The sequence below is a fragment of the Hippoglossus hippoglossus genome, chromosome 5, assembly GCF_009819705.1.
Source record: "Hippoglossus hippoglossus isolate fHipHip1 chromosome 5, fHipHip1.pri, whole genome shotgun sequence".
Taxonomy (NCBI): domain Eukaryota; kingdom Metazoa; phylum Chordata; class Actinopteri; order Pleuronectiformes; family Pleuronectidae; genus Hippoglossus; species Hippoglossus hippoglossus.
In genome coordinates, this window is record NC_047155.1 from 20,761,458 (window position 1) to 20,786,966 (window position 25,509).

At 42.0% G+C, this 25,509-nt stretch overlaps 1 protein-coding gene across 1 annotated transcript in view; it reads left to right on the plus strand.

Moving 5' to 3' along the window:
- Positions 1–925: 925 nt before the first annotated feature.
- Positions 926–25,509, plus strand: part of ptpra (protein tyrosine phosphatase receptor type A) — a 28,308-nt gene continuing 3,724 nt past the window's right edge. The window contains exons 1-21 of the mRNA XM_034586552.1: positions 926–1,313; positions 12,248–12,294; positions 12,536–12,617; positions 12,733–13,173; positions 17,160–17,259; positions 17,533–17,606; positions 18,079–18,215; positions 19,302–19,392; positions 19,662–19,738; positions 19,855–19,891; positions 20,037–20,134; positions 21,266–21,385; positions 21,611–21,777; positions 21,867–22,002; positions 22,104–22,253; positions 22,385–22,478; positions 22,635–22,711; positions 22,840–22,974; positions 24,358–24,483; positions 24,614–24,765; positions 25,204–25,339. Coding sequence (XP_034442443.1) covers positions 12,274–12,294; positions 12,536–12,617; positions 12,733–13,173; positions 17,160–17,259; positions 17,533–17,606; positions 18,079–18,215; positions 19,302–19,392; positions 19,662–19,738; positions 19,855–19,891; positions 20,037–20,134; positions 21,266–21,385; positions 21,611–21,777; positions 21,867–22,002; positions 22,104–22,253; positions 22,385–22,478; positions 22,635–22,711; positions 22,840–22,974; positions 24,358–24,483; positions 24,614–24,765; positions 25,204–25,339 — 2,451 coding nt within the window. The 5' untranslated portion in view covers positions 926–1,313; positions 12,248–12,273. The remainder of the gene's footprint in view (positions 1,314–12,247; positions 12,295–12,535; positions 12,618–12,732; positions 13,174–17,159; positions 17,260–17,532; positions 17,607–18,078; positions 18,216–19,301; positions 19,393–19,661; positions 19,739–19,854; positions 19,892–20,036; positions 20,135–21,265; positions 21,386–21,610; positions 21,778–21,866; positions 22,003–22,103; positions 22,254–22,384; positions 22,479–22,634; positions 22,712–22,839; positions 22,975–24,357; positions 24,484–24,613; positions 24,766–25,203; positions 25,340–25,509) is intronic.

Below are 25,509 nucleotides of genomic sequence, written 5' to 3' on the forward strand. Positions count from 1 at the left end.
ATGTGTTTTAAGTGGTGAAATAATGTTGCAGTTTGCTGAAGTGGATCTTATTTTAGCTGAATTTAAATACTGTTAATCATAGTAACGTGTAATAATTTACACAATGTTTTGTGTGTAAAATCTTTATCTGGCATTACATTGAAAAAACACATTGTGGTGAAAATAAAAGATTTCCTCACTGCGATGACATTTATTATTCAGACTCAGGATCCAGATAAAATACAACACAACATGGATACAAATACATTCAAATCCAAGAGCATAAGGTCAAAATAGGTCAAGAATAAGTTCACTGCAGTGATATGAAAGTCTAGTATGCAAGTATGTGCTAAGGTGAGTATTGAAGCCAAATATAAATACAGATTTAAAGATAAATAACTGAAGCTATACAAAGTACATTAGACCAACATAGCCTGTACCCTGTTCGGCAAGTAAGTGTATACAGTAAGTGTATTTTTTTTTTAAAGTGAAAAACAGTGCAAGAATACAACTTAAAATATAAAAGTAGAGATATAGAAAATATAAAATCAAATAAAGATGAACATAGGCAGCGGTGGTGACAGTCTGGCAGCCTAGTGAGGTGGTTAATGCTTTAAATATATGTGTGTGTGTGTGTGTCTGTGTATGGGGGGGTACTCATGGTGTACTTTAATGCATTTTATCTAGAAGTATAAATACAATATTAAATATTCAATAGTTACTAAATGTTAAAGTAGAAGTGATGGGGTATGTGGGGGCCCCACCATCATCATGGACCCCTCAGAGGCCCCCGGCCCTCAGTGTGAGGGGAAGCGGCACAGTCTGGCCTGCTGTAATAATCAGCTGGGCCGGTAGGTGTCGCTGTGGGCCGCGCAGAAACGTGCGCGGGGAAGAGACGGGGCCTGGGAATCCGCTGCTTCCCATTCTTCCTCCGCAGACACACACACAACATGGCGGACTAGAACAGTCGGCCGACGCGCCCGGATACAGCGGATAAAGAACCGTGGGATTTATTACCCAGGAAGGCCGAAGAAAGTAGCCCGCGGAGGGACGGTGCGTGAGGGCGACCGGAGGACTTTTAGGACCGGGGGGAGCCTTCCCTGCCTGGATGTGGCGGACTAACGCACCGCGGAGTGTTTGACTTGTGTGTCCCAGATCGCGCTTCCCTCCTCGGCTCACCCAGGTCCCCCCCACCCCGCTCGCTCACTCTCGGTTCCTGGGGTGTGGAGACGGGGGCCGGGGCTGAAAAGGCGTGGGAGAGACCGAAAGGACAAACCCCAGCCTGGCTTTACTTTGTCTCTCTGAATCTCCTCTCGGGCGCTTCGGGAGTTGCGGTGAGTTTTCTCCTTGTTTTTGTTGCGCAGAACCACCGGATCACACTTGTTACAACGTCGCTGTGGCGGCGGCGGCATGTTGAACACGGTGTCACCCACAAACACACACTTCGCCCCCCCCTCACACTTCGCCCCTCTCTCGCAGGCCACATCACACCACCTCATATCTCCACCGTCACTATTGTGCAAGGAGCTCGGGAGTTGAACATTTCACAAGTCGCTCGGAGGCAGGGAGGGAGATTTTCCTTCTCTTTTAGGGGGCTCTGTAGAAAACGGGTCTTTTTGAGAAGTCAGGGGCTGTGATTCGGTTGTGTGTCCCTGGCGGTGGAACAAAAGGCTGTGGGGGGGGCTCCAGGTCGCCCCTGCCTCTCTGGAAAGTACACTTTATTGATCAACGCTTTGTTATTACACGTTCGCGGAGAGGAGGGTGGGGAGCTCGCTGGATGGGTGGAGGGGGGATTCATGCGACCCACAACAGGAATTAGGTCGCCCCCTAACTCCGAACACGTATGGTCTGTCAATTCACAGCAGCTGCTTTGTGTTGTTGCTCCTCTGAGTCTCATGAGTGTGTATTCCCTCTCCACACAACCTCTCCCAAAGTTTTTTCTCTTCTTAATGATTAATATTCTCCCTCTCTCTCTGTGTGTGTGTGTGTGTGTGTGTGTGTGTCTTGGGTGTAACCGAGCATACCATTTCAATCTTGTGGGTGTTGAGATTTTGTTTTCATGACTTTGCCTTCATCTTGATTTCCCCTCTCATAAGATCATGGATTATTCCTTTTTTGACATATGTGCCAAGAGGGATAGTGGGGGGACTCGAAAACTAACATATTTATGAATGGATGCTGCTGCCGCTGCTTCGGGTGGAACGGCAACAAGATTTGTGCTCCAGGAAAAGTCATGTTAAAGGCCGGAGAGAGACGCATCACCCAAGCTGAGGAGGCACAGCAGAGTCATATCTCAACCCCCAAAAACCTGCATGCTGTCTCCATGGAGCTTGACTCATCCCATCTGGATTCATTGAGCTGCAGAACATATCCTCCATACTTCCGTTTCAGTGTCTTTCTGCAACAAGCCTTCCTCCTTACAGGTGTCGTCGTGTCATGTTAGGATCATTCAAGAAAACTCAGGCTACACCTGATGTGGTCACCTCACTGTGTACCAGGAGGTAGAGATGTTCCAATACCACTTTTTCCTTCCTGTGTCCGATACCTGGACTTCGCATGTCGGCCGATACAGATTACCGATCAGATACCAGTGCATCTAACAATACAAATAAACTATTATCATCCTACTAACCCTGTAGGGACGTGGTGATTGCTATCGCTGTCTTATGGCCTGGCTCAGACTAAACCCTTTCAATAAACCTTTTTTAACAATCTATTTTGACAGTTGTAACAGAAAAACAACTCAAATAAATAAAACTTGGAATACACTCCAATTACTTCCTTTTAAATGGCTGTTTAAGTCTTGAATACGGTACACGTCCCTGTTTTACTTGTGGGACATTCCAGCATGAAATATTGCCAATCTGCTGACATTTTAGCTAGCTCTGGCTAATGCTATCAGAAATCACAGCACTTGCCAGTGGCAGTACAGTGCTACTGCTGTTTTGGAGTGGTGAAGAAGTGATTTCTGGGAAAAGAAATTGCAGTTTTATCTGTGCGAAAGAATACTTTAAAAACATGGTATCGGGATTGGCACAAAGATTTGCTCACTCAACGATACCCAGCCTGGTGTTTTCTGCATTACCAGAAGCATTTCCGATGCTTCTCTACCAACAGGCCTACCTTGACCTCTGTCTGTAAGGCCTGCACACGTTCCACCTCTGTCCCAAACCACTGTCCAACAATCTGGTTGTCAGGCAGCCCCATCTCATGACACCGTGGGAGGAGAGGGGGGGAAAAAAGGCGTGCTTTGGCAACATGGCAGAGAAAGGCAGACCTGTTATCATCATGCTCGCTCTGTCCATATCTTCTCCTGCCTATTTTTAGAGAAAGCTGTTATTTCTGTCTTGGGATCCTGAAAGGGTTTTAGCAGAAGTGCTCAAGTGATCCTCACACCACACTTTTCATGATCGGCCTAGTTTCCAAAAATAAGAACAAAGTACAGCTTGAAATCGCCTCTGTTGGAACTTTTGCGTGATGTTTTTGAGATTAACTTTGTGCTGTGAAATCTCCCAATTTCAGGGAACTGACACAATATTATGGGTTGGGTGGGGTGGGAGGTTTTGTTTCCACCTGTTCAACCATTTCACTGTGGACGAGCACTGCAATTCAGCCTCCTGACGGGATAAACACGGTGACGTTTAGGGGATTATGAAGCATTATGGAGCTTGATTGCAGCTACATGTGATATGTCATTGGACTGTAATGACATTTATTTTGCAGCGCAGGAAATGAACCTATGTGATGACTAAGAATTCATAAATGAAATACCTCGCCTGGCGGGGAAGACTTCACCAGGAATCATCCAGTTATGTTCTATCCTTGTGTGGATGTGGAGGAGTCGTGATGCAATCTCTTCAAATTACTGACTAAATCTTTGTCTCACATCCTCCTGATGTGGCACGATTGATGTTTCTGGTTTATAATGACTTTGTTGGATATGGATCAAAGTTTATGTCCCTTCAGTGGATTTCAGAGTCTCGACCGGATTTGGTATTTAAGAAGCATTTTAGATGTATAAGAGTTTTCTTTAATCTCGTGAACTTCATGTTTGCTCCAGGTAAACTGAAATCTTTCAAATTCCTTCCTCAGGGTTCATTTTATAAGGGCACTTTTTTTTTCCTGCTGCTGTAAGGTGGGGTGGTGGTGCTAAATGTTGGACAGATAGACGGAGGGCAGGTGGGTTTGGCAGAATCCTGTTTATTAACAGGATTAGGCTGCACCTCTCTACGCACCACATCTAGAGGTGCATAAATTCATTGCTTGTTATACAGATCGTCTCAGAAACAGAGACGGCCATTTAATGTGGCCACCATTCACTGTGTTGTGGACTTGAAATGCACATTTTCTCACATTCAATCATCTTATGTTGCATTTTAGTCCGTTTTTCAACCTGCAGAAAAACTTAAATGTGCTATTTTTTTTCAAACAATGTCGTCACAGTCGAGGTCAAACTTAGTTTGAATCCAAAACCAGTTGAGAGCCTTTGTTGTAAATATTTATATTTGCCCCTGGCATCGGCCTCCAAGACGATGAAACCTTTCTTGCCCTGCTGTTAAAAAATGTCCAAAGAACGTGTCAACATGCCCGAGCATTGTTTCAACACACCACATGAAAATAGTCTGGAGAAGCACTATGCTGACACTGCTGTGAAGTTCACCCTCAGAGGATTTCTTCTTATCTGTCAGAGGAAGAGGAGGGTTCCAGGGCAGAAGGATGGTCACTTTAGATATGGGAACCTGTTGTAAAGGAAAGAATAAAAGTGCAGTTTGGACATTAGGGTGCTCCGGCTGTGTGTTTTCCTGTCAAATGTAAAACTAGATAGCCTTTCAATGCTAACATTGGTCGATTTGTGGAACAGAGGACACATTTTCAAGTATTGCACTTCGACATTTGACGCACTCCCAATTTGATGCCTCTTAATTCTTCTAATACACATGTCAGAGGTAAATGCACCTTCTCCTCTACCATATTATTTGTCAGTTATCAGGTACTGGATCGTTTATAAATTAGAAATTCATACAAGACGAGAACCTAGAGAATACTCATCATTGCCTAACAGATATTTTGTATTTATTGCAGTAAAAGATATCTATTTTATCGCAAATTAATCAATTGTCATTCAAATCAGGAACCATCTTATTAAAGTGTAAGACAAATACATGATTAAGAAAGTGACCCACAGCAGTGTTCAACACAGTTCAGTCGGATAGAGAAAAGCACTGAAGTTTGTTGCACAGCCTCAGCTGCATGCTGGATGCAGAATTCAGTTTCATTGATAGTGAGTCAGGTTTTGTTGTGGCTCTTGAGCTTCCCCTTTGGCCCCACACCATGCTTCAAGGTCGCAGTGGCTTCTGTGGGGAGGCCATGCTTTGCGCCTCCACATCCTCTCTGTCCAATGTGGGAAAGCTTGAGAGGCCCCTGGCATGCCCTGTGAGAAACCCCACAATGAGGCAGACACGGAGCAGCGCTTCACTGACTCACACACTGAGCCCTCTTGATCCGTCCAGCCTGATGGAACCGAATCATCATTACAGGCTTAATAACAGACACGGTGGTCACTCTTGCCTGTATGATTAGCCAGAATAGTAATCCCATGCATCCCTTCATCTTTTCATCAACTCACCAGCTCATGAATGAAGCCAACAGGAACACAAACCACACCAGCAGGGAGTAGTATCCCTCAGAAAAGGGAAGTCCAGAGGATTGTGGCTGTTGTATGTGGCACTGGGGACATATAATCTGTGGTCTGTTTTAGAGCAAGAGTCCTAGCGGCCCTGAGTAAGGCCTACTTCAGTCTCCTGTGAAGAGAAGCATTCACAGTATTCCTGCTGCCCCGGACCCCTCCCTCCCTCCCAAGACACAGAAACAGTATTAATATGCCATGAATGGAGACAGACAGAAAAGCATTATCTAGCGCTGCAGCGTGTAGTGGGGCGGGATACTTCGTAGACAGCCAGAGGGAAATATGGGCCTGCATGAAGTCTGCTCGACCACCACTATGGGTGTCATGTCAGCCGGGCCTGTTGGGTGTCCAGCTTACTCATTGTGTCTCCTGTAAATAATCAATAAGAGTTGTTGATATTTAGAACAATATCACAACAGAGGATTCCTGTAATTCTTGTAGCTGTATTCCTTTGGTGGTCTTTTGTGTTTCATTCAAATCTAGTTTAACCAACACAAACCAAATTGAGATTCCGCTTTGATCACCTTAAAAAAATCCATCTCCTTCTTGAGCTATTCATAAATTTTTGTCCAAGCAGTCAGAAAAGATACTCCTTTCTTCACCTAAGGTCGCGAAAGCATCAGTGAAATCCACAGACTTGAGCGGCAACTCTCCATATTAAATGACTACCTTGCATTGATCGCAAGTCTTGGCCTTTGGTTGTCATGGAGATGTAATTGGACTTCCTTTATGTTCCACCTATAAGTGTTCCTTTCACTGTGTGAATGAAATGGCATGGGAACAGCTCAGCCCATTCACAACTGTGCGATTTCAACCCTATGAGGTCTGCAGTTGGCCACAGGCAGAGAGACAACTGTCCTCATTACTTGGGCAGGCTTGCAGCTCGCATGTGCAGGGAGCCAGTTCTGCACAGCGCTGCAGACTTTGACACAACATGAAGCAGATGTTAACAATCACTTTGTTGTCTTACATGACTGGATGTAGTGAAATAACTGTGTACATTGTTGCAAATGTATGTCATGAACCTGTTTCTGTAACATATCTCTCCCTTTTCTTTGTATTGCTTTTTTTGTGTGTTACTAAGAAACACTTGGCAAGATGATCAGGTTTTCTTTTCAGGTCTTCCAAGCGTGCTTGTTCAGAAGCAGCCAAATCAAACATGTTTAAATTAAAGGAACTAGAATGGCACTCAGTCGAGTGGATACCTCCACCGTGGCCCAGCAGTCTCCTTCTATTCAATCAGGCACTGGTTCTAACACAGCTGGTTCCTACTGGACCAAATCACAATGCAGATTTTGGTACCTCATTTCATTACCAAAGCTATTTACTGAAAAATTTGATCCATATGCCAAGTTAACATTACACTTAATCTGACAGCAACACTATGGCTCTGGTAACACGTAACTTTAGCCCAAAGTTAGCCAGTAGCTACCTCAAACTTGGCTCAGTCCAAAGTGTGGTGATTCTGACATGGATGTGCAGCAGATGTTTGAAAACAATTCTTTGTAAATGGAGGAATACGCAGGAACTAGTGACACACAGGACACATTTGAAAGCAGAGGAATGCGCCATGTTTGACTGCTTGTCTGACGCCATGCTAAGCCCATCAGCCGGCAGTGTATTTAGCTGTTTTGCACTTAATTTAAGTTAAGTATACTTAAATTGTTAACAGTTCCTATGTTAACCAATACTTAATGAATAAAGGCACCATTTAGGTACCGTTTTAATAGTATTGATTTAGCACCGGTCTCTGCAAAAACCTAAACAATAGTCAACCCTACTAAAGATACCAGATTTTTTTATCAAGCCCCATGAATCATTTCCTATAGGAAGTAGGTGAACTGTCAACAAATGGCCTATCATGCAATGTTAAAGAAGGCAGGGGAAAAAGAAGCTCGATCTGCCCCTTTAACCGGATCCATGCCAAAATCGTATGGGTTCTTTCTTGGCCCTTGTCGCATCCTTACCCAAGGTGGAAATCCATTCAGTAGCTTTTGCATAATCCTTCTGACAAACAAACAAACAAACAGCAGGGGTAAAGCAGAGGAGGTAAAAATCTGAAACAAGCTTGAAACTTTACCATAAGAAATATTTGACTCCTCTTGGTACCCTATGCTATGGACAGATTTGTGTTGTTACTCAACAGGTATTAGGATTTGTCAAGCCACGCCTAGCCCTGTTGTTGTTCTTGTGTCATTGAAGCCAGTGCAGTAGGTTCTTATACTGCTAGCTTTAATAATACTGAGGGGAGCTAAAGAGTGTAAGCCATTTTCGATTTTCCTCAGAAGGTGAACAAACATCCTGTCACATTTCTATGCTGTTTCTTATTCCCTCCGGGTAAACCACTGATTTTTGTAGCTTGTTGCTTGTCACGGTGGCAGTTTTGCACTCTGCCACAGGCCAGCTCATCCCCAGTTGTGGCTGCTGTGAAAGGGCTTGCTCTAAGTGCTCTGCCTTGTCTGAAAAATATTCACATGGTTGCACAACACAAGCCCAAAGTCAGGACAGCAGCATGGGATGCTGCATGACTACCTTTTGAGTACATTCAGTTCGTAATAGATGGGCATGTACATACTTCTTCTTCAGGGAATAGCGTGAGGAAAGAGCAGAAACCTCTAATATTTGGCTGCGACCCAACACAGAGCAGGAGGCTGGATTGTCACAAAAGTGCTTCATCAATTAAATCTGTTTGTGACGCATGAGATCAAATCATTAGGAATAGGTTGCGAGCTGTGTCTTTGTTCTGCTGAGAGGAAGGGCGTCTTGTGCTGTCAACGAAGGTGTTGCACAGGGAAAATGTTGAGCAACACAATGTTTACTATCCATTTGAGGAGCATTATTTTAGCCTGGTCACAACACTAATCAGTGGATATATGATAAAATGCTTCATTGTCCTGTTTAGTAATGTAAAGAGAATGGCACTCTGTTCAGCCTTGGTAGAGGTATGTGCTCAGCTATCTTACATAGGATTGTCTAGTTCTTAGTGTAGAAAAATATAAAAGAAAATAGGAATTGGACTGATAACTTAAATTGTTTGTTTGTCATTAAACATAAATAAAGAAAGGTGGAATAACGTTCCTGGATTCACATCTGGATTAAAATTGAATGGGTTCTGCCCAGCCCCTGTCCTCATCCCTCCACCAAAGCTGCTTTCAGACATGCACTGAACCCCGGATGATCTCCTGTAATTATCAGGAGGGGCCGACAATATCCGAGTCAGTTGCTGCAGACATTCTCTGGAGTTTCTTCTGCCAGTCCCCTAAACTCCAGATAATTCTCTGAATCATCCTATGTGAGAGTACAACAGGAAATCAAAAAAAGCCTGCCATACAGGTAGAAGACACCGACAGAGTTGTCAACTTGGAAAGACAACAAGATTCAATAGTTTGTGATTTGATGTTCTGTGCCGAACACAATTTAAATGACACGTCCTGCCTCCTGCGTGTTTTTTATTTTGTTGCGAACGCATCTGATCGCAGAGATTCATGCTGCTTTCTTCATATGTGAAAGGCAAAGTCTGGCCAAAGTCCAGATCCCATTATCTGGACATTTCCCACCGTTCATGTCTGAGAATGGCTTTAGTGTGTGTAATTTGGTGCAGTTTGATTGAATGTAAGGGGACTGTCGGGCCTTGGTGGAGGTATGCACTCTACCGAGAGCCATTGTAGCTTAAATGTGATTTTTATATGAAGCCATCAGCCCAAGTGTCTTTTTTAAGATAAAGTACTGACAACACAAAACCTGAAAGTGGCACAAATAGAAGCACTTGGCCAGTCCCTCGTAAATTAATGATGTCCTTTACCAACCAAAACATAAGCCTCAAAAAAGAATAAGAATCCCATGCATAAAAAAAACACACACTGCTGCTTCTTACAGTGCTGAAACACATTAGGATGCACCTTAGGGGAGTTGTTCTCTTGGGTGTACACAGTTCCTCTCTGGCTCCGGCAGCATCTGTGAAGTGACGGTTAGCAACAGGAGCGCCTCATATTACTTACACCAACGCAGTTACACGTCACACATCCTCCCTGGATGGCACGCAGAAAACAATGAGTCATGCTTCGTAAGAAAAGGTAACTAAAACAGCTTGTTGATGTGGACATACCCATTAGTAACCTGTCTATCACATCAAATTTAGCCTAAAACACTTACTAGATGCTATATAACACCAACTCACACAAAATAGAACCAATTCCAGATCTGGGCCATTATGGCTGAGTCACTCTAATGAGAACTGGAGGAGAGGGTAGCAGAGGTAGGGGTTAGATGTTGTAATGTGTGTTCATATGACAGGGATGAAAGGAAGCACCGCGATTTATGACTTAATCTGAAATGTGGAGAATCTGTAGGTACAGGCCATCCAGGATGTTGTCAATGCTTCATTTGATTGTATGTATCATTTCAAAATAACATAACTGGTTGTAGTTGCCCTTATTAGGGAACTGTAAAACAAGTACCACAGTTTTGAAGCTATTTCGATTTGTCATTTTAACAGTTTTTCAAGGAAAAATATAAAACATTTACTAGATCCACTTTCTCAAATGTGAAGATTTGCTGCTTGTTGTGGTCATAGATTTGATTTATGGTAGTTAATCAAATATTGTTTATAAGTTCTCAACTGTTTAGTCAAAACAAGCATTTTGAAGACATCACTTTGAGCCCTGGGAAACTATGTTGAGCATTTTCACTTTTTTAAGGATTTTATAGGCTAATTGATCAGTATCCTAATTGAGAAAATAATCAAACCAGTTCACAATCATTTTAATAATCAATCAAACAGTTTTAGTCTTTTTACAATTCTTTAAAAAATTAAGTTTTTCTCCTGCAGTCATCTTGGATTGTAAACTGAATATAAAAAAAGGACAAAATATTAAAATATTTAGAAATTGTTTCTCGGTGTACGAATCGTTATTTGGAAACAGACATTTGCTGTGTAAGTGGACGCAGGGTGGATGACAGCGAGAGGGAGAGCAACAATTGGATTTGTAGGTTAATAGCCTCATTGACCACATAACTTGCTCATTACGCCCTATTTCAGGCTTCAGTCAGATAGAGCTGTGCTAAAACCAGAGCGTAAACACTGCAATGAATGAGCTCAGTTCAAAACATCAGAAGATTGGCAACTGGCACTATTAGAGCTTTTAGCGCCCAATTTATCCTCTGCTCACTGGTGCAATAATCCGTGATGTAAAGCATCAGTTTCTGTGCGGGAGCGCTGCAGCGTTTGGCCCAGTGCAGCGCCGGAGTATCTCTGTAGGCAGAGGCAGACGGGCTGGATTATTCCAGGGTCAGGACCATGGGATTAGGTCCAGGGATTATCACAGCTCAGTCAGGGAGACAACAGCCTTCTCGGACCCTGGAATTGTACAAAGGATTTACAGTCAGCCGGACCGACCCCCCGGCCGCCATCGTGCTTTCTCCAAGTCTGTCTATCCTCTGTCCTCCGCCTGCTCATCCCCATATCAGCTGCAGAAGATTTCCTAAGTGCTGATTCACTGTCACTGCAGGAATTTAAATGTGACACTAATTCTGTTTTGGTCATGCTCCGGGCGATGACTGCTTTGTTGCAGATAACTGTCAGATGAGTGTAACTCATTTCTCTGATGAAACTGTTTCAAGGAGTTAAAAAACATATAAAAAATGTTCTAGTTTTCCGGAGCCCAAGGTGGTGTCCTTATATGCCTGGTTTCCCTCTAAAACTCAACGATGTTCATTGTAGAATAATGAAAGAAGAGGAAAAATCTGATAGTGAAGTAGCAGGAACCAGAGAAAAATGTACTCTTAAGAATTACAATGTTCCATCAATGTTCCATGTTTCCTGTCGTTTTACCATTCATATCAACTTGAAATATAACACTGATAACTAATAACATTGTCCACATATCATATGGTAAATGAAGGTATTTTGCATAACAAAATAATAGCGAATTTTATTTAAATATCACTTTTTGTACAATAAACAAGACAACAAATCAGTAAAATAAACAAATGTTTGTGTTTTAAGACGACACTGACTCATGATGTCCTCAGACAAGTTGTCTCGGGGCTCGGGGGCCGACAGCAACGACACACTGAGAAAATTCTGCCTGAGGATCACAAACCACGCAAATGTTCATACTAGATTAAAAGATCTAACATTTATTCAGGAGCTGTGACGGGCCTTAAAGGTGATCAACAAGATCCTAAAATCAACCCTAAAACAAATAGGGAGCCAGATGTAAAGATACTAAAACAGATGTAATGTAATGGTTCCAGTAAACAGTTGAGAATCTGAGCCCTGACCAGTCTGAAGACAAACCTAGGAAGTGAATTTATTAGTTTTATCTACAGTTTCCATGGGATCATAAGGATAATATGATATGAGCATGTCAACCAGGAACAGCTCAACTGATGGTCAACAAAGTATTCATATGAAATATAATAAAGATACTATGAGGAGTGTTGAGGAGTTTAAGGCTGTTCATCTCCCCTGGTATCTAACTGCTACTCTGTTTGTCGCTTGCAGCAAGTTTTACTTCGAAATAAATGATGCATCATGTGCAAAAAATCCTCCATACTAAATGTCTTCCATTTCCTTTCTAGGACAACGCTGTGCGAATGAGTGATTGATGCCAACTCCGCTTCTTCAGGTAAACAACATGTAACACGCAGGCGAACATAATACAAGTATTTCATTTTCACTGATGTGTATTACCTTCCAAAAATGAGCATGTGGGATTATGATTGAAGAAGAAATATAGCTGGTTATATAACACATAAAACCTTAATCTCACGGTCTTAATGAAACATTTCTGGGTTCACGATCTTTTGTTACTGATTTTCATTTTTTTTACTCGTATGTTTTTGTCCCTTATGTTGTTGTCCATGTAGGGCAGAATGGGTGTGTGTCCCCTGCTCCTGCTGCTTGGTGTAGCCCTCGGGGCCTCGGCCCAGGATCATGTCCCCGTCACAAGTACGAATAATGTCCATCATTACAAATGCCTTCATTCACTCACCTTCTTCAGTACACAGACAAAACGTACGCAGAAAACACTCCTTGACATATTTTTATGTTCCTTTTTTCCCAGGTCCTCCTAATATCACTGCCAAACCCACAGACCCCCCCACCGCACCCTCCCTCGACTTTACAGTCGCACCCACTCCAGCACCCCCAGGCCCGGCCTCAACGCTCGCCCCTGCAGACGTCCCGGAGACGACAGGAGCGACGACCACCACAAACGCAAGCCCAGCTGATGGAGAGGACGTAGAACCAGTGGGTCCCGATGCCACTGCAAAAGTGTTACCGATTCCTCCGCCCCCACCTCCGGATCCAACTGATGCCCCTCAGGCACCACCGACCACCGAGCCTCCCCCTCCTCCCCCCGAGGCTGGGGGAGACAACGACACCACAACCGAGACTCCAGACACCCCATCTACAGACACTGACACAGATGAGGAGATAATCACTCTGGAGACAGAGACCACCACAGAACCTGAATTTGAGTTCACCACAGACTCCAGCCCACATGGTGAGTACCGGACACCTTTTTATCCTAAAGTTATGACTTTCCCCATAATTCCTTTCAGTAGTATTGACATTGTTCTCATCTCCAAAAAGAAGTCTAAACTTTACAGAACAACTTCCTAGTTCAACTACGAGTTTAGTGGGTGCTCACAATCTGCATGAGGGATTACTGACACTGACATATCAGGAGCCCTCAGTTTTGGTTTTACCTACAAGTTGAATACAGCGTTGGTTTGTTTACAACCAATATGATCATCTAACTACTCGTCTTTCTTTTACCTTAGTTTGTAGTTGTGATGTCACCTTATTCTCTAGTGTTTTATTATTATAACTAAAGGAAATGGTGGCCAGATGTTTTAGAATAAAGGACAAGATGTTGAATATTCATTGTACATTTGAAGGTCTTCTGCACAATTTAAGTTACCAACAAACAAACAAACAGTAGATGTTTGCAGGTGTTAGCGGCCGCCAGCTGATGTTAGGTGCACCTCAGTGTGTTTTGGCCTTCTAATCAATGATACAGGCCCAACTTGAGGGTACACTGAGGCTAAAGGTAAATCTGACTGGCTATGGCAGTACTATGAAAGCCATGTTGCCCGCTCTGAAGATAAGACATCATTACCTCTATGCCTTTTCAAAACTAAACACTGTCCCATTTTAGAACATATGACAAGATGGAGAATATCCTTCTAAAAGTACAAGAAGTCTTCTAAGTACCAAAATGAGAGCCAGGTGGTAAAGGTAGTGATGAAGACTAAAGTTCAATCGATATAGATTTTTGGGTAGTAAAAAATTCCTGCCGATATATATTTTTAATAAATGGCAATTATTCCTGAGAAGTCGTATCAAATCCTCATGCCAAAGAAAATTGATCGTGGCTTTTTCTTGATATTTTACAGTTTAACAGTAAACTTTATCATAAATAGCTCTGATCAAAAAGAAAACTCAAATAAAACAAAATATATAAAGTTTGAATTAAGACAATAACATTCTTTTTTGTGTAAAATCTAAACACAAATGCAAATTTTTTTCTGTATTGTTTAGTCCGTAAAATAAACGTTTTTATATCGACAATCCTCAAACCTACGGAACAAGAGATTCTATAATCATGATGCAGATGAGATGATGAGATTCTTCTTTGTTATTCACATTTGATTGTATCCATGGCTGTCTAGTAAGTTGCTTCAGTTCCATCATCTTAAAACTTATCCAACATGTTATATATGACTGTCTGAGGCTTTTGCTGCTTTGGCCTCATTATAAAGGTCCCTTTTAAAGTGTTCCTCCTGCTGATCTAAATGGATGTTGGCTGCAGTCAGCCCTCCTACTTGTCATCAGATCACTTGACACATTTTAAGCTTCATCAGAATAACTCGCATAACATATTCATGGTATATGCTTTTATTTTTTGGTTCCGTGTATTTGTGTTATTCATGTAGGCCAGAAACGCAGTACCAACAGCTCGGAAAAAGCAAGTGAGCTCTCTGTTCAAGAGCCGACCTTTAATATTTTAGATAGTTGAACATTTTTCTGCTTTTAGACTCCGACGCAGCTGTTTGGGAAATATCCTTACGTGACACACCTGTCTCAGACCAGTCGTCCACACGAACCAGAATACCACCAAACCTGGACAACCAAGGCACTGTCAGAAGTGTCTGTGATTTTAATGTAAAAGCAAAGAGTCCTGTGTATATTCATTTTATGAAATGCTCCCTTTGATGTATTCAAGGAAGTACTCATTTGAAATGAGATTTTAATCCTTAACTTTTATCAGCTTTGACTCTGTGCAGATGATCCCGGTTATATCCTTGTAAGTGAAACATGACTCCCCCACCATTTTCTTTTACATTAATTATTCACATGACATGATTATAGAGAGACACACAAATCACTATCAAATGTCACTCATTGATTTTGAAGATGTTTTTTTAATTATGGTATGTTAGGTATGTTCTGAATGATCTTGGAGAGGGTCACTGGTTCTGGTATAGAACCACTGAGAGAGAGAGAGAGAGTATCAGGGAGTTTTTGATAAGCATCCACACTTCTGGTCAACATAAATGCAACAGATGTTGCTGAGCTGCACTATATGGTATTTCTATTATATAACCTAATCACTCTGGGTTTGTAGGTGTTATGTAATTGCTCTATTGTCTCTCTCTGGATGTCTGTGGGCCTTGTGTGTGGAGAGCTGTGAGCAGTACAAGATGGCATCACATCAGTCAGGCCTGTGTCACTTCCACATGATGCCCACAGCCCGTTGCTGTCCCGCTCTGTTCAATGTACACCTTGTCCCAGGGAGAACACTGAAAAGTCCTGGGAACTGGGCATGAAAATGCAACACATCTGGGCAGCGTTCCAACCCCCCCCCCCCCCCCCCCCACTCCTGAAAGCGCATATGGAGCATGAAGTCAAATGATGCATTCTTTGCAGCATATTTTTGTCTGCAGTGTTTAGGGCTCTCTTGAATTTTGAGTCGACCCGTGGAACAGCTGATTTTGTCATTGCTTTGTCACCGGCACCATGCAGGTTTCTAGAAACACCTCTCCTTTTGTTGTGGCCTAACGTGTCTTACAGTCCGCTCATCAGCACACAAACGGCATCCAGGTTTTTTTTGTGCGAACACCAAACTCCTGTTGTTGTTCAAATCCCGTGTCTTTTGTGCGAATGGCAGCAGTGAAATGTCACCAGGAAGACTATTGGACTGCCTTTAACCAGCGGCTCATGCACGTGGTGGAAACATATACAAATTGGTCAGCCATTGTAATCTACAGCATGCAGCATAAGAATAGATAACTCGGCCTGTTTAATGTCTAATTTCTACAGTTAAGCCTGTGTGAACACAATCCGTTACCAGCATCACATTAGAGCCCCAATCTCTCAGGATCAGGAAAGTGTTTTAACATGTTCACTCTGATTAAGTTGTGTAGAATTCTCAGCAAAACGTCTGAAATGTTTAAGTGCTTTATTCGATCCTTCTCTGGCTGCTGTCATCTCGGGCATGAGCAGATGCAGAAGCTCGAAGGTCAACCCTCTCGGTTAAACTGTGATTTATCTGCTCACTCCAAAAGGACAGCCTGTTGCACTCTCCATTTGTGTTTGTGTGCGTTTTCCCCTCTGAAAGCCACTGAAATATTAACGTGGACAACCATTATCGAAAAGAAACATACAGGCTGGTGTTGAAAGAGGCAGAGGTCACCTCAACACTATGGGTTTTTGCTACCAACATTTGATCATTTTAACAAGATGCAAATCTGATATAGATAAACATTTGGATGGAGCCAAAATGAGAAAAATAGCAACAGAAACTATTCTGATTAATTCCAATATTTACAAATTCAAACATTTAATCTAATCTGTTTAATTTAATGTGTTTAAACATTTCTTGGCTTGACAAATCCGTTTTCGTTCAGACACACATAAAGTTGGTATCAGTCTTCTTATCTCATCCTCTGCCAGAAAGTGAACGTATTTTCCATAATGGTTAGGAATTTTTGAAATGTTCTCACCACGGTTGTATATTTTGTAGATTTCATTGCCTTCTATAATTGTGAATTGAGCTGGTTATGGGAATTCTGGTCAAATGTATCAAATCATCTTGGGTTTTGAGACGTAATGGTTTTCATTTCTCACAATTTTCTGACATTTCTTTGAACAAAGAATGAAAGAATTAATTTGCGGATATGACATGGACTGTTTATTTCCAGCCTTAGAACTAATCTAGTTTGGGTAAAAATCCCTCTTCTATGTTGTGCATAACATATTTGTTTAATCTTAAAATTGTCTTGACAAAACATCCACATTTTACATAAAACACCCCCAGTTTATGTGGAAAACTGTAACATGAGACTAATTTGATAATGGCAATGGAATTTGGCTTCAGCTCCAGAAGTATTCAGACACATTTTCAATAGTCTTTACATTCTTTCTATTGTTTTGGTGAATCATACAAATCATATTTAATCTTTTATCTTTCCGTCTCTGGTATAGACAACAACCAGTCAGATGACATGCCGATCATCGCCGTGATGGTGGCCCTGTCCTCCCTGCTGGTCATCATCTTCATCATCATCATCCTCTACATGCTCAGGTGGGTGATGCACTGTCGATGGTCATTATACAAGATCTGCCAGAGACCTGTGGGGAAGGGCCCAAGGTGCTGCCGTTACCATGGCAAAGACTGATTGGCATTCTGCTGTGAGGCTGAAGCTCGCTCTCTCTCTCTCTCTCTCTCTCTCTCTCTCTCTCTCTCTCTCTCTCTCTCTCTCTCTCTCTCTCTCTCTCTCTCTCTCTCTCTGTGTGTGTGTGTGAGGCAGTGTGTGAATCTCTGTGTATTAATATGCACTTTGATCTTGATTGACAGGTTTAAGAAGTACAAGCAGGCAGGAAGCCATTCAAATTCCTTCAGACTGACCAATGGTAGATCGGATGATACAGGTAAACGAGTTAAATGTGCATTATTTTGTGTTTGTATGCTTTGTATTTGTCAGCAGATGTGCTGCATCCTCGCAGAACAGTCATTTATTTGTAGTACGTTGGATCAGCTGATATAAACCTCCAGCCTGAGCAAACCTGTTTCTTTCGTTTATTTTCTGATAAGACTTGATTGATCTTGCTTTCCTAACGATAACATACCACTGGTTGACTGTTGGCAGGAAGCTTTTGTTCACTGTGATTACCTAACCCACAAGGCAGCAGTGTGTTTCCTCGTGTTACAACGTTGACTCACATCGCCCTCTGGTGGGCATCTTTAAGAATGACAGTGAAAGATGAAGTCAGTGTTCCCCGATGAGAGATGGTTCCAGTTCTCATGTTCTTACCCCATCTCCTGTGTCTTTATCTCCTCCCGTTCCTTCCCTTCTCTCCTCACTCCTCACTCCTCCTCCTTCCTTCCTGCTCGCCGGCTCAGAGCTCCAGACTGTCCCGCTATTGGCCCGTTCGCCCAGCACCAACAGGAAGTACCCACCGCTTCCTGTTGACAAACTGGAGGAAGAAATGAATCGTCGCATGGCTGATGACAACAAACTCTTCAGGGAGGAGTTTAATGTACGGCACACTGGAGCACACACCCTCTGATACTGTACTGTAGCACAAGTGTCACTTGCACCCTAGAGAAGTGCTTCTGTACATCAGGCATGTGAAAATATTATGAAGGTTATCTGATATCAGATTACCCAGATTAGATTATGATTTGATTAATAAATCCACATATTTTTAATAGGATAAAATGAAACAACTACAAGATAAATGGCTAGTTAACAGAGGATTTAAAATAATGAGCTATTGTACAGATGTATAAACAGGTATAATAGTTAAAAGTAATGCACAAAAAGTTAAAATAGTTGGCTAAAAGTAATACACCATTGAAATTATTAGGTAGTTAAATTAATGAATAAATAATAGAAATAGTTTACTTAAAAAAGTAATATGTAAAAAGTTTAAATAATAAGCTAAATTGAATGTATAAGTAATTGAAATAGAAGATGTTAAGTCAAACTTTGAAATAATTAGCAAAAGATAAAGGATAACTAAATTAAATACCTATAAAGTAATGATTAAAAAGTTGAAATATATATAAATAGTTGAAATAGCCAGTTGACATCATGACATCATCAGAACAGGTCAAATTAGGCCAGTGATTGATAGTGACCCAGTGAATGATTGTGAACTTATATGTGATGGATATGTGAACTAATAAACTGACAATTCAGTCTTTTGAACTGTAACAACATCCATGTTACATAACAGCCACTTTCAATATAAGCACATGAACAAATAAGAACCATGACGACTGGTGCTGATGACAAGGTTCTTGACCGGGAGGGGGGGTACATCAAAGAACAGAGGTCAGGATCCTTTGGCAGAAATAGTGCAACTGTTCATACACAAGCTGGTTTGACACGTTCTTACTAATTTGGCTGTTTTGCAGGAAAAAAAAGTGTAACGATATATAGAATGAAACTGAATCAAGACACAAACCTTCCCATCAAAACATTCACTGAGACACTATTGAGTCTATCTTTGACCTTTATGTGTTAACGTTTGCTACAGCACAAAATTAATTGAGTGAGACTGATATGCATGTGTCTGCTCTCCTCCCTGGTATCTTAATTTCTTTCTTTCTGTGTTTAGGCGCTGCCAGTCTGCCCCATACAGGCCTCGTGTGACGCTGCTTCCAAGGAAGAGAATAAAGAAAAGAACAGATACGTCAACATCCTGCCATGTGAGCAACAACACGTGACGCATTGACACTAACAGACATTAACAATCCAGAAATGAGGGTTTCTGATATATATATATGCTGCTAATTCAAGCTTTTACAGTAATACACAGTAAACATCAGATAGTAGACAGACTTAAGTCAGTAATGAGTTTTAAAATACACCATGTGTAATGAAAATTCCCTTTCTTAATGTGCTGCTGCACCTCCTCATTTACATTTTCTCTCTCTGCCTCCTGCTGTTTCTCTGCCTATCTCTCTCTCTCTCTCAGATGATCACTCGAGGGTGCATCTCTCATCTCTGGAGGGAGTCCCCGACTCTGACTTCATCAACGCCTCCTTTATAAATGTTAGTATAAGTGCAGCACATTTTCCACAAAAGAAACAATTCTGCTCTTAACACTGGTGGACTCTTATTTCACATCATCCCGACTTCATCTCTCTTTGCCCTCTTGTTGTTTGCAGGGTTACCATGAGAAGAATAAGTTTATTGCAGCTCAAGGTAAGTGTGTGTGCGTGTATGCGTGTATGTGTGTCGGCAGTGGAGCAGAGAATAAGGTGCTACGTGGATCATTTAATATACAAACTACTTGGTTATTATCCAAACACTTTTCATCTTGATTTGTTGATGTGTCTTGGGCACTCAGGGCCAAAGGAGGAGACGGTAAATGACTACTGGCGAATGATCTGGGAGCAGAACACAGCGACCATTGTCATGGTGACCAACCTGAAGGAGAGAAAGGAGGTAAGAGGAGGGCTAATGTTGATGTTTGTTTTTTCTATGCTGTTGTTAACAACATCATACAAGAGCTTTTAAGGACATCAGTGGTGCAGCAGAGCTCAAAACTTGTGGTTCGAATCAGGTCATCGTTTTTAGTCACGGATTGGATATTTTTCAGCATAACAGAGAGAAAGAGATGACTCTGCTTTTTATTTATTAGCGAACTTAAAGAACAAGTATAACAACAAGGTTAAATGTTTGGATAAAGTAAAAAATGTTTTATTTACTTGTTTAATTTAAGCTCAATTTGAACAATAATAAATAAAAAATTGTCGTTGTTGTGTCCTCAGTGTTTCCCATTAATTATCTGGCTGTAGCAGCCCACCATACTCTAATTTATCCCACCACAGTTTTACACTTTTCATTATAACATAAGAGAGCTCTATTGATTCATCTGCAGAGCTATTTGCCTCGTGCTCGCTCGGTCGCTCTGTCTCTCTCGCAAGCTCCCACTATCATCAATTAAGTTTTTACCGTCCACACTGCTCTGTTGTGTGTGAGAAGGAACTATGCATTTTAAGGTGCTCCCCTGAACTGCCCCAGAGTGAATCAAATTTGTGCAAAACACTCGTCCTATCTGCTGGTCTCACCACAGATAAATTAGGGGGAGGTTGCGTTAAATGTGTGGCTATTAGGGATGTCACGATACCAAAGATTTTGTAGTCAACACCGATACCATGAAATTTCCACGATTCTCGATAGCCAATTTGAAGTAAAAAGAGATTTCAGTTATCAGGTATAGATAGAATGACTGTAAGAAAACAGCAGAGGCTGCACACGCACTGTACTAAGACACACACACACACACACACACACACACACACACACACACACACACACACAGAGACACGCATATAAACTCGATTGCAAGGCCCCCATTACACCACTGAAGGACATGTGTTCTTTAGGTGTAGATTATACACACACAGCTGAGTTAGTTAAAGAGTGCACTTTTTTCAACACCCATGTAAATCAGTCCGGGAGGCCCTGGGCAAGCACAACTTGTTTTGACTGTACTCATTCTGTCTAAGATGTAGCAGTATGTTGTTGTTAATTTGGATAAACTCATTTGCACGTTTAATCTTTGTTTTTCAGTGTAAGTGTGCCCAGTACTGGCCGGACCAGGGCTGTTGGACCTATGGGAATATCCGTGTATCTGTAGAAGACTCTATGGTTCTGGTGGACTACACCATCCGCAAGTTCTGCATCCAACAGGTATGATACACGTCTTGTTGATACAGGTACCATGCTAACATTGTTACAGATGTATTTTTAAGCATGAGATTAATACCTAATGTCTTACAGGGGAAAGTGTACGATCATAATCATTTCCAACTCTTCTAGTGTTAATCTAGCACTTGGATTTTCAACATTTTAGTGTTAGTGACATAAATGAAAACCTCGTGGCCTGGTCTATGACCTGGTTTGTTTGTGTTGCAGGTGGGAGATGTGTCTGGGAAGAAGCCCCAGAGGCTCGTCACCCAGTTCCATTTCACCAGCTGGCCAGACTTTGGGGTGCCCTTCACCCCCATTGGCATGCTCAAGTTCCTCAAGAAAGTCAAGAACTGCAACCCCCAGTACGCCGGGCCCATTGTGGTCCATTGTAGGTGAGTGGATCATATATTTTTACCTTGATCTTGCGTCTTTGTCCGAATGCTACACATTACTTACAAGAACTATTCTTCTGTCCTGTCAGTGCGGGTGTGGGGAGGACAGGTACCTTTATTGTGATCGATGCCATGTTGGACATGATGATCGCTGAGAGGAAGGTGGACGTGTTTGGTTTCGTCACCAGGATCAGAGCCCAGCGCTGTCAGATGGTCCAGACTGATGTAAGTCCAATGTCTGCACACTCCACCGCTGCTGAAAATATATCACAACTAAACAAAGTTTTCATTGCAATGATTTTTGGACTTCTCCCTCTCTCCCACAGATGCAGTATGTGTTCATCTTCCAGGCCATGTTAGAGCACTACCTGTACGGAGACACAGAGCTGGAGGTTACGTCTCTGGAGTCCCACTTGGCCAAACTTTACACCCCCTCACCTGGAGCTGGCTGCAGTGGTCTGGAGGCTGAATTCAAGGTGTGTTTGTTTGTGTTGTTGTTCTCTGCAACTCCTCAGTCATCATACCCTTGCATCAAACCGTTTCACTCCAGTAGGACGTGTCACTGTTTTTGAAAAGTGGATTCATATTTAAACCACATTACTTCTAGAAACTGACATCCATCAAGATCCAGAACGACAAGATGAGGACAGGCAACTTGCCCGCCAACATGAAGAAGAACAGAGTCCTGCAGATCATTCCATGTGAGTGATGTGGATGTGTGTCGTAGGTTTATACAGTGTTGTGCCCGCAGACAATCACGTATGCCGTGATGCACATAATGAAATTATAGACTTATAGTCCTTGTGTCCTCAAGCTTCCCTTCAGTCAAGGACAGTGTTTCTCTTTGCTCCCGACAGATGAGTTCAACAGAGTGATCATTCCAGTCAAACGAGGCGAGGAGAACACAGACTACGTCAATTCCTCTTTCATTGATGTGAGTGTAACAGCACCTGGATTAGAGTGGATCGATTCCATTCATTAATGCAAGCAAGCCATCAGATGTTGTAAGTCTTCCTCTCACTGTTCATTTTGTAACATACATCCTTCCTCATTTTGGCACAGGGCTACCGTCAGAAGGACTCGTACATGGCGAGCCAGGGCCCCCTGCAGCACACCATGGAGGACTTCTGGAGGATGATCTGGGAGTGGAGAAGTTGCTCCATAGTCATGCTCACTGAGCTGGAGGAGAGAGGGCAGGTATGTGTGTGGGTCCAGGTAGTACTCGTGTTGTGGGGAAATCTGTGTAAATATGTTTCCACAGTCAAGTAATGAGGACTTGTCTTCTTTATGGGGACAAAAGCAAGTCCCCAAAACGTAAATCATTAACATTTTAAGTAAGGGTTAGGCAAATAGTAACTATGGTTAAGGTTTGTGTTAGAGATTTTGTAAGTCTCCAGGAAATCAATTTAAATCAATGTAATGTTCTCTTAAGTCATGGAGACATGTGTGTGTATAATGATACATACCACTACTCTTATATATATATATATATATATAACATGATAATAATCTCAACAAAATGATCTTTGATCTTCATGACAGACTTTGGATTAAATATGAATTATAAATATTTATTTATTTATTATTATAAGCACTCGTGTTGTCCAGATCATTCTACAACAAAGAGTAACAGAGTCTCTTTCCCACTACTCAAAAAATCCACCCACTTACATCTGGCTTTTGTCTGCAATGAGAATGGATAAAATTCACAGGTCATTCACTGGTTTAAATAGCTTTGCACTAGACACAGGTTTTTTTATTTTCTGAATGTCAGAAAGGGAAACATGACAACATGCTAATTTCGTCCTTTTCTTTATTTTGGTATTCTAGAAGTTGACGCTGCAACTTTCTCAGTGCAACGTTATATTGCGCATTAAACTAACTTCTGGGCGTTGGGTAAATAGCCATGAATGCTTTTGTGCTTGTTGCACGCGGGCAACAGCGATCTCTTTTTCTTCATATCTTACAAAATGCAACACTGGCAAGACGGGGTGAGGGAGCTTCTCTGTCTTCAGTGCGTTTGTGACATCGAACATGAGTCACTAGGGAAAAAACACAGAAAGACAAACTTCTTGGGATTTCTTCAGATATCAATTATCAGATGTAGAGACTTCAACTTCTATGGAACTGGCTTTGTTGCAGAAACCACCGTGCAACAGGACCAACATGAGGATACAGCCTCTCATGGCTATGGTCATATACTCGGTACCCTGTAGTCGTTCTAATCCCCACTATGCAAATATGTGCTGGAGCCCTCTACTGGTCCTGGACTGTAATATCATACAAACAGTCTCTTCATGAGGCTTCACTAGCAATTGGAAAGGAGTCAATAGCTCTATATAGTGGGGTTACCTGTGTAAACCCACTAACCTTGGTGTAAAATATGTATTAGTTGCAACAAACATGTTGGATTTAATCTTCTTTGTTCATTTAATTTATGATTTAATAAATTTCTCTTTTTAATAGTAATTCTAGAAATCTGGCAAACTAAACATCTCGCATACACATAGTATACGTCTCAAGATTTCCCTGAAATGTTCAGTTGTCATTATTTGACCATCTCCATCTTGTGTCCCACAGGAGAAGTGCGCTCAGTATTGGCCCAGTGATGGAGTAGTGGTCTATGGGGACATTTCCATCGAGCTGAAAAGGGAGGAGGAGAGCGAGAGCTACACGGTGCGTGAACTCCTGGTCACCAACAACAGGGTAAGAAACGAGCAGACTCATAATACAGCTTCTATCACTAATACTGCTTTCTAAAGTGTAAATGAGCCTATACTGATAATATATCAACAATAAACTTTGAAGGGCTTAATATAAAACTCCATATTTCCAGGAGAACAAGGCTCGAGCGGTGCGTCAGTTCCATTTCCATGGCTGGCCAGAAGTGGGCATCCCCACTGACGGAAAAGGCATGATCAATATAATTGCTGCGGTGCAGAAGCAACAGCAACAGTCTGGCAACCACCCCATCACTGTACACTGCAGGTAACACACACACACACACACACACACACACACACACACACACACACACACACACAGACACACACACACAGAGACACACACAGAGCCACAGCTTCACTGAGCAAGACACTGTTTTAAACTGTGTGTACCAATGTAAGAAAAGAAACAAAATTAAATTAAAAAAAAAAATTGTATTGTTTTTGCACATGAAAATGCTTCTGGCGTTCGGTTGTGTGCGTCTGGGAAATTGTCGCAGCTATTAAATCACAGGAAAAAACATGTCAAAAGAATTGTTCTCGTCTTCCTTGTGACATTTGAACTGCCCCCTGTTAACCTGTTGCTATGCCTCTTCCCTAACATTTACGCTTACAACAAAGCCGTGTGTGTGTTCATTTTGAACAAGGTTACTGCACTGTGTGTATACTGAAGTTTACATTTTGGCCGCTTGTGTGTTTACAGTGCTGGTGCTGGCCGGACAGGGACTTTCTGTGCGTTGAGTACAGTCCTGGAGAGGGTGAAGGCAGAGGGCATCCTGGACGTCTTCCAGACAGTCAAGAGCCTCAGACTGCAGAGACCCCACATGGTGCAGACACTGGTGAGGACTCTGAATTCCTACTCATTACTTTTTTAATGTTTAATTGTATTTAGGACAGAAATTTAGTCTGAGTACAGGTTGGATATAGCGTAGAGGTTTGGATCCCCCCTGTGGCGTCAGAATGTTTGTAAATGTTTACAAATACAATAATCTTTTCATGTTTTACTGTA